The sequence below is a fragment of the Lucilia cuprina genome, chromosome 6 (assembly GCF_022045245.1).
Source record: "Lucilia cuprina isolate Lc7/37 chromosome 6, ASM2204524v1, whole genome shotgun sequence".
NCBI classification, from domain to species: Eukaryota; Metazoa; Arthropoda; class Insecta; order Diptera; family Calliphoridae; genus Lucilia; species Lucilia cuprina.
In genome coordinates this window covers 61,096,195-61,105,393 of record NC_060954.1, presented here as the reverse complement: position 1 = coordinate 61,105,393, position 9,199 = coordinate 61,096,195, and the positions used below count along the sequence as shown (strand labels likewise).

Genomic DNA, 9,199 nt, shown 5'->3' with positions numbered 1-9,199 from the left:
ATTGTAATAATAATTTGAATCAAATAAAAAAAAATAAAGCAGTAAGTTTAGTGGTTTCTTTTTTATAAACATATATGTATGTTAAGAATTTTTCGATCTCACTCCTTAGTCTATAGTTTATTCTATAGTCAAGTCTATACTAAGTCTAGTCAAGAGTCTTGTATGGAGGTAATTTATAGTATAGCATATAGTATAGCATGTAGTCTATTCTTAGTCTATTTTATAGAGATTTCAGTCTCTTATATAGCCTAGACTAATTTATATCAAATATTAGTTAAGAACTTTTGAACCTAAACATTAGCAAATGAAACCTATTAATATAGATTCTAGAAAACTAAATTTATCGCTAAATTTTACTCTATTTTAAATAAAATTTTGTAGTAGAAACTAAATTCTGTTCATTCTCCTAATGATTTATTTAAAATTCTCTAGCAGTTTTTAACTAAATAGATTTACATTTAATAATGCAATCAAAAGACAGTAAAATAAAAGTAAATAAAAAAATAATAAGTATAGAAGGTCAAAGCAAGCTAAAAAATATAGGTTCATGCATAAGAGCATGAGTACAAAAATACAACTCTGCTTCACCTATAATTACAACCCTGCATCAGTCATTTTGACATTTCGAATTCGAAATTGGTTGAAACAATTTTTCGAAAATGGCTGCTATTTCCGTTTAGCAATTTTTCCTGTCTTTCTGAAAAGCGACGATTACAAGTCGACACCATGAGGTACGAATTTTGTGAATAAAAACTGAAAAAAACATTGAAAATTTGTGTAAAAATATCGAACTAAACATAAACAAATAGTGCTTTATATGAAAACAATGAATTAATAATAAAAAATGGTGTTTTTTACAGTTCCTTGAAACTTCAAAAGAGGCTGGCAGCCTCTGTTATGAGATGCGGCAAAAAGAAGGTTTGGTTGGATCCCAATGAAATTAACGAAATCGCCAATACCAACTCCCGTAAGTATAAAGTGAAAAAAATAACAAAACAAGAAATTTGTTAACAAAAATAATGGTGGTTTTATCGAATTCTAACACGAGGTGTTTTAAATTGTTCGTGAAGTTTACCGTGCAACGTGTTTGGAATCAAAACAAAGTTAAAAATGACATTTGTCATATTTGCCAAATAATTTAAAAAAATATATTTATATGCAGTTCTAAGAACATTGAGGTTAGAAAAAAGTTAAATATTTGTTCAATTGTAAAAATAAAATTGAACTATGTTAAAACCACCAATTTGTTTTTTTGATGAAAACTATTAAAATGTGTATATGCTAATCATACTTTGTATTTTTAGGCCAAAACATCCGCAAATTGATTAAGGATGGTTTGATCATCAAAAAACCCGTGGTCGTACACTCCCGCTACCGTGTCCGTAAGAACACTGAAGCTCGTCGCAAGGGCCGTCACTGCGGCTTTGGTAAACGCAAGGGTACTGCCAATGCCCGTATGCCAACCAAATTCTTGTGGATGCAACGTCAACGTGTACTCCGTCGTTTGTTGAAGAAGTACCGTGACAGCAAGAAAATCGATCGTCACTTGTACCACGATTTGTACATGAAGTGCAAAGGTAATGTTTTCAAGAACAAGCGTGTCCTCATGGAATACATCCACAAGAAGAAGGCCGAGAAACAACGTAGCAAAATGTTGGCTGACCAAGCTGAGGCCAGAAGACAAAAGGTACGCGAAGCCCGTAAGCGCCGTGAAGAGCGTATTGCCAATAAGAAGCAAGAACTCATCAACATGCACGCTAAGGAAGATGAAATTGCTGCCCAAGCTGCCACCACTGGCAAGAAATAGATTTTTTTAGAGTGTAGTTTTTCAAACAACTAAAGTTGTTTATAGAAAAAATAAAACCGTTTTTATAATAAAAACTAAAAGTAAATGTTAAAAAACTAAACTCAATTATAATTCGTTAAAAATTTATTATTTATAAATGGTAACAAAAAAGAATCTTTATTCGTATGAAACAAAAAAAAAAGAAACGATTTTCGAAAAGTGTACGAAGGAATCCTCAATTACTACTCTTCTCTTTTGAGCTCGTTGATCAAGTCGATGGGCTTAAAGTGATTAACAATGTTAATGGTCCAATCAGATTCCTGGCCATTCGTGAACTCTTTAATAAAGCGATAATTGCAAACGAACACTTTGTCTTGGTATTCCGGTAGAGTGCCCATATTCCAGGGAATATCTTCGCCAGATTCACGCATCTCCTGTAGACCTCTGAGTACATGAAAGACCATAGTGATTTCAACCCATCTCTTTTGTACTTTCTCATTTGTCTCGTCAAATATTATGCCCACCTGATAGGGAAATGTAAGATAAATATCCGACTCCTTTACCTCTAACTGTCGTCTTTGAGAGACAGACAATTTTTGTATGACTGGCTTAAGCTCTGACAAAGCTTCAGAAGTTACAAGATTATTAAGTGTTGCAAAATCACCATTCATCAGTTTGCTGGAAACTACCTAGATTGAAAATGTCAAAAAAAATGAAATGTTTAAAGCGAATAAAAATTAAAAAGTAATTTCATTCTACGTGTAATATATAAAAGTTATCATAGAATCAAATGCTTACTTTCAGATTTATTTTGGCTAAAAATGTACGTTACTCTTACCTGCATAGCCTTTTTAGCTCCTTGACAGAAGTCTCTTATATTAAATTCACGATCCATGTACGGACGTATTATAAATTGAACCATTATCCAATTTTTAATTGAATTTAGCATTGAGGGCCACATTGTTTCGGGAAAATTCATGAGACGTGGTAACGTACGACCATGTCCATGATCCGGCATTTGCTTATTATCCTTATCTTCATCTTTTTCATTGTTTGTCCTTTTCTTTAAATTATCTTCACTTTCCGCCGGTTTTGGTGAGAAATTTGCATAACCTCTTGCTTGAGAACAAGTTTTTTCTAAATTCCACAATCTTCCCAAGAAATTTGTAGTGTATGCGATTCTACTACTGGCATTATTGTTTTTATTGTTCACCTGCAAATTGTTTATTTTCTTTTCCTGCTGCTGGCAACTGCTTAAACTCCTTAGTCCATTTACAGCAGCACACTGTTGCAGGGTTAAATTACTTCTGTAAACACCATGTATTATTCTTAAGTTTCTTATGGGTATATTCATTACGCAAATTATTTGGAAAATCGGAAAATATGTGAAAATTTTCGAAAAAAAAATTGATTATATGAAAATAAGTTGAAAAAAAGCAAAACTGTCATAACATTATTTTGCAAGTGTCATTTGCTCCGCAGTGTTGTATTTTTCTTGTATGTTAACCCTAATGTCAGTACTCACATAACGCGGTGTGTTTGTTATTTTGGAAGTGATATATCATAAGTTTTACATGTCGATACGATTTGAAACATTAGTGAATTCGTTAATAAAAATAGTTTCTATAAACGCGTTTAAATGACTACAATATGTTTGATAGTGAATATTAGGCAGATGAAAGCTTAAACATTATTTTAATACTACTTATACCCTGTTTACAATGTATGGTTAATTTCACTCGAAATCTTTCTTTAAATCTAGACCAAAGCGGTCTAACTTTAAACTTAACACTTAATATTTTTGAATTTTAGTACTCGTCTACACCAGGAAACTTTTTTTTGGAAAAACTTTTGATTTTGCGTGAGAGAGAAAGAGAAATATAATTTTTTTATTGTTTTGTTATTCTGTTTCGCGTCATTTTTACAAATTCTTCTTTATTTGATCTTCTGTCATTTTACATATTTTTACAATATTGATTGTTGTGGCCTGTTTGTGAGAATTAGAGGATTAAAAAACGTAAGTAATGATGTTAAATAATTAAAGAACCTCTTTCTTTTGATCTCCTAGAGGAATGACAAGAGATTGTCCCCTCTAGAAGGACATGCCAACGTTGAAATAACTAGTCACCTAGGGGGTGGTGTTCGATGTTGACATGGTATGTTATCGCCTAAAGGCAATGAACGGACGTTGATTGCTATATCCAGGGGTTATCTCAATGATACATACTTGTTATTATACCATTGATCTCAGCAGAATCACTACCATACACCCATAGCGTCTGATGTCTGTTTGGCGTGCCTTTCAGTGAAGCTCTTGTTGTCTCTAAACACTATGGTGGCTGACTATTTACAAAAAACAATTGTTAATCCGTCTTTTACGAAAATTAATCGCAATGTAGAGAATGTCTTCGCGAACCTAGAGGATATAACCTTGCTATGTTGATTGCCATATCCAGGGGTTATCTCAATGATACATACTTGTTATTATACCATTATTCTCAGCAGAATCACTACCATACACCCATAGCGTCTGATGTCTGTCTGGCGTGCCTTTCAGTGAAGCTCTTGTTGTCTCCAAACACTATGGTGGTTGACTATTTACAAAAAACAATTGTTAATCCGTCTTTTACACAAATTGAGAATGTCTTTGCGAACCTAGAGGATATAACCTTGCTGCTCTGTCGTCTTATATAGATGATATTTGGGCAAAATATTTGTGTTATAATAACGCAATGCTTGAATCCGATACTAATAGCAATACTTGGATCCTTGATACTTGAATCATTGTGGGCTTTATGTCGATTTAAGATCCCTTAGAGTTGTCACACTATATGAACCATTTATAAAAGAAAAACGTTTATCTGAAGATATTCCTTCTGATCAGTTGATGTACTTGCGACTGTATCATCATGAATGGCAAAATAACTTTAGAACAAATGAGGAAATGTATTTGGATTGGAATGAATGTCATTTCGAATGGTCTATTCCGAACAAGTCTACAATATGCTTTGATGCAATTGATTAGTTCTATGAGATCACCACAAATTTAATAAATAGCAAATATCATCTTAGGTATGCCTTTAAAGCCGCACTTGTTGATGGGATGTATCCTAAAACATATACATTGTATGCATGTTTTAACGCCTATTACAGTTGCTTTGTTTGCAGGATTGTTGTAAGGTAAGCTGACCACATGTCTTCTTTTTTTAGAGGAAACTTATCTATTTTAACTGGCTGTCATCTTTAAAATGTATGTCCTCTTTTTATCATAGAAGTAGATGTAGTAAACACTTTTTTGTTTTTGTCTTCTATTTAAAAGTAGTTTTTTATTATTAAAAAAAATATATGTATAATCCTATTTAAAAATAAGAAACAGAAATTTGTATTAAATAAAAATCATAGTTATAAAACATGTTTTTAAAAATAGTTTTGTCTAAAATTTAAAAAATCTATAATTATGTATAAAATAAATTGTATTATAAAAATATTTTTTGTATTGTAGGTAGGTACCTACATATATCGTGGAATAATAGTTTATAAAATAATACATTTTGACTTGTCTTCTAGTTTTGGCTCAACTGAAGCTGGCGTTTGATTTACTAAAATGAAATATAAGATTTTTATTTGTTAAATGAAGAACCGTATTAAAAGTATTTTAAAGTTTACATTTTATTTGCATATTTGTAGCATTGCAATTTTCGCTTGTCAAATGTCCATTATTATTTTGAGCCTCTAACAATGATTGTTCTTTTTTGTCCACTACAATAAAAGAAATCTTATGAAATACTGAAAGCCTTAGAAAACTATTTGTAAATTTTTAACTTACAAAAAATACAGAAAACTCTTTTCTGTAGAGGAAGAGTTAATTCCTTGGCTGCCTTTTCTAATGTCTCTCGGGCGCTTTCAACACAATTTAACATTTCACGCATTAGTCTGGGTTGATAATTATCATATAAATTCAACTTTCTATCCCAATAAAAGGGTAATTTTTCCTCACGCAAGCTCTTTTCCATGTCTTTAAACATCTACAGGGAAGCGAAACATAAATACTATAGGTTTGTACCTATATAAACGTTATAGATAGATAATTACATCAATTATTATTTCCGTTAATGGTTTGGACCAATAGCTCACATTTTCTCTGCTCGACTTCCATAGGAAGAGCGTTTTGATAAAGTAACTTTTCATTTTCAACATATTAGTTTTGGAATCTCTAAATTTTTTCATCATGCGATAAACATTTTTCAATTGTTGTTGGTTTTTTATTATGTTTTGTTCTTGTCGATAAAACGATGCTCTAAATGATTTGTACAGGTGATTATTAGTTGGTGTAGGCTTAGGTATAGCTTCCCATTGGCCGACAATATTTGAAGTAACACATTGATTAGCGTTTAACAATATACCAGGAACAAAATCTACCGAATACTCAAAATTCAATGATTCCGTAACTTTAATAGTATGAGCGGGACCTTCACGACTATAACGTAATGAAGATGTCCTTCCTTTAAAAGTTATCTTGAAATTCATTTTGGTTAAAACGTCAATAAAGCAACTTCGAAGAAACCATTGAAACTTTTCAACTTTAAGATAATTTTCATCGTCAAGCCACTGCTTAAGGTGTTGTAAAATTTTCTCATGTTGCTTTTCCTTTGCAATTTTGTGTATTACTCGGGTAAAGTCTAGAAAAACATTACCAGGTAACTCATGATCTGCCGTAACAATAATCAATGGTTGTTCTGGGAACTTGATGTTAAATACCATATCATATTCATTGGGTACAGTGACTTTAACATTGTCGCCATAACTGCCTGTAAATAGAATGAAAAATAAAATTTAAAATTACCTATGCTTTTTTTCTAGTGTTTTATCAGTAAAACAATTGGCAAAATGAACTTTATATTCGCTGACAAAAGAACAAATAAATCTATGGGAATATGAATGAAGTACTTAAGTTATTTTTTGTGCTCTTTTTCTTAAGATCAGATCCAATTTCCACAAAAAAAAAAACAAACATAAATGTTACCAAATGCCTATTTCACTCGAATTACAAATTGTTCAATTTATTGTATTGTTGCTGCTGGCGTAGACAGCCCTTGGCCAAATAATTTTGGTCGTTCCGGTACGTAGAAACGGCTGCCTGGGAATGATATTATATTGTGATTAATACATGCTCACAATATGCGATAATAAAATGGACCAAACAAAAATGGAATACAACTCTCATATATGGAGCTACACGACCGCATACAGAAGAGGGCGTAAGTATTTATCGGTGACAGTAGGGTATCCAACTCTATACTGTTCTATCGATAATATACAATGGAATGTGTTCCTTAGAAATTAGGCAACTTGTTCCCGATAACAGCATATTTTCTGGAGTAACACACGTCATTCTTTAAGAACACACCCATGTGTGGTAGAATGGCCAGTGGACCGCACAACACACTACAGCAAAAATTCATTCTTCAGCCGCACTGATCGTATGTAGAATAAACTTCCTGCAGAGTTATTCCCTGCCATTTTTGTTATAAGAAGCTTTAAATAAAATGTCCACAAACACTATTCTCTCTGTCCGCCTTTCACACAACTTATTTTCCTTGTTCCAGCACAATGCTTCGCATAAGTAGGGGTCATCCCCTGACTGCGGGTCCAATTAAAAAAAATATTTTTTTATATTAATTTCAGGTAATTTTGAACTTACATGGTTTTTATTTAAAAGAATCTTATTTTATTAACTGCAATTACATATACTCGCATTTCACAATATTGTATGTATACGTGTCTCTAAGATCTTACCTGCCAACTGGAAACCGTTGAACAAGTATGCCAATACTTCATTCTTTCGCAACTCATTAAAAATTGTATTTTTTAAATTGTCAAAATGCGCTGCGTAAATTTGCCGTTTAGCGTCAATATTTATAAAATTATTTACTTTTTGTAAAACATTTTCTAAATTTGCTTGCAATTCCATTATGTTCGAACAGCTGAAAATTTCTTTTAAGACTAACCGACCAAGACTGTGCTAAGTTGTCTCATAGATATTTGTTAAGTATAGGAATGTATTTGAATGATTACACCATTTCGTTAGGAAAATCTCCAAATTAAAAAACAAAAAAAATATATATAATTTTGTTAGCAAAATAATAGGAAAATGCCCTAACTTTATGCATTTAGATCATTGTATGTTGGACCAGACCAGATCTAATATTCTTATTTCACACTAATGTGATTTACTTATGCATCATTTCGTTTATCATTAAGTAACAACCCAGCAAAAATAAATAGTGAGGAAAAAGAAGTAGAATTTGTCATTGGAGGGATGTTGTTCATTTTTGCCAACTATGAACTACATGTAATCTTATTCCTAGATGCAATGATAATTCGATATTTTGATGTCAAAATAAACCGAATTCGTTCAATGACATGTTAATGTTAATTTCATTGGTTTTTCAACAAAGCCCAGCAAAAAAAGTGAGGAAAAAGAAGAAGTACTTCCAATTTTGGTGAAAAATCTATGAATTTTACATTAGCGTGTCATTGGAGGGATGTTGTTCATTTTTAACAACTATGAACTACATCTAATCTTATTCATAGATGCAATAAAAATCCGATATTTGGATGTCAAAAATAAACCGAATTCGTTCAATGACATGCTTATGGTAATTTCATTGGTTTTTCACCAAAGCTTGATGTACTTCAAATATGTTATTTGTAATGACTTTTCTACATCCCTTTCCTCACTTTTAATTGGGTTTTCATTTGTAAGGAAATATTTGGTTTATAAAAGCGCATTTTTAGATGTGATTAAGATGTCGTTTGTAAAGAATGACATGAATTATTTTTTGCTGAGAGTTTAATGTACTTCGAATAACTTATTTGTCGTGACTTTTCTACATCTCTTTCCTCACTTTTAACTGGATTTTCATTTGTACGAAAATATTTGGTTTATAAAAGCGAAAAATATATAATCGCATTTATAGATGCTTGGAAATTTTATTCATATTTAGTAACGAGGTAGGTGGTCTATTTGGCAACCTTTAGCTAGATAAACGAATTTTTGTATTTAATTAATATGGGAGGGGACCAGCACCTCATGGGTAGTTCGCCAATTTATTACCCAAAATGTTTACATGGATGTTATAGTTATTCGTGCAAAATTGTAAGATTCTAACCGTAATAGTTTCCAAGATTAACAAATTTTTGTATTTCATTTATATGGGAGGTGTCACGTCCACTAATGGTAATCCGCCCACTTTTTTGTTATAATCATATTGATACTAAAGTCTCTTCGACCAAATTTGAGAACTCTCTTATATTATTTCAAATATACGAATTTATTATTTTCTTAATATGGGCGTGGCATCTCGTCCACTTGAAATTTCAAGAAGATCGGTTCAGTTGTTGTTGTTGTAA

At 31.8% G+C, this 9,199-nt stretch overlaps 3 protein-coding genes and 1 long non-coding RNA gene across 5 annotated transcripts; 2 read left to right on the top strand and 2 right to left on the bottom strand.

The window, feature by feature from the left end:
- Nucleotides 1–642: 642 nt before the first annotated feature.
- LOC111678040 (60S ribosomal protein L19) lies at nt 643–1,912 on the top strand. Its single transcript, XM_023439273.2, has 3 exons — nt 643–731; nt 861–967; nt 1,305–1,912. The coding sequence occupies exons 1-3, from the start codon at nt 727–729 to the stop codon at nt 1,805–1,807; spliced, it is 615 nt and encodes a 204-aa protein (XP_023295041.1). The 5' UTR covers nt 643–726; the 3' UTR covers nt 1,808–1,912.
- On the bottom strand, nt 1,913–3,240 carry LOC111678014 (m-AAA protease-interacting protein 1, mitochondrial). Its single transcript, XM_023439244.2, has 2 exons — nt 2,625–3,240; nt 1,913–2,475 (listed from the first exon to the last, which is right to left on the bottom strand). Exons 1-2 carry the CDS (start codon nt 3,138–3,140, stop codon nt 2,029–2,031), a joined length of 963 nt encoding a protein of 320 aa, XP_023295012.2. The 5' UTR covers nt 3,141–3,240; the 3' UTR covers nt 1,913–2,028.
- Nucleotides 3,241–3,629: 389 nt separating this feature from the next.
- On the top strand, nt 3,630–5,328 carry LOC124420561. Its single transcript, XR_006941270.1, has 2 exons — nt 3,630–3,803; nt 4,041–5,328. It is a non-coding gene; the product is annotated as an uncharacterized LOC124420561 (long non-coding RNA).
- On the bottom strand, nt 5,181–7,825 carry LOC111678041. 2 transcript variants are annotated; one of them, XM_023439274.2, is made up of 5 exons: nt 7,583–7,825; nt 5,879–6,594; nt 5,613–5,811; nt 5,453–5,545; nt 5,181–5,385 (listed from the first exon to the last, which is right to left on the bottom strand). In XM_023439274.2, the coding sequence occupies exons 1-5, from the start codon at nt 7,755–7,757 to the stop codon at nt 5,321–5,323; spliced, it is 1,248 nt and encodes a 415-aa protein (XP_023295042.2). In that variant the 5' UTR covers nt 7,758–7,825; the 3' UTR covers nt 5,181–5,320. The 2 variants fall into 2 exon arrangements, with proteins under 2 accessions (XP_023295042.2, XP_046809809.1); XM_046953853.1 differs by lacking the exon at nt 7,583–7,825 and adding an exon at nt 7,488–7,508.
- Nucleotides 7,826–9,199: the final 1,374 nt, after the last annotated feature.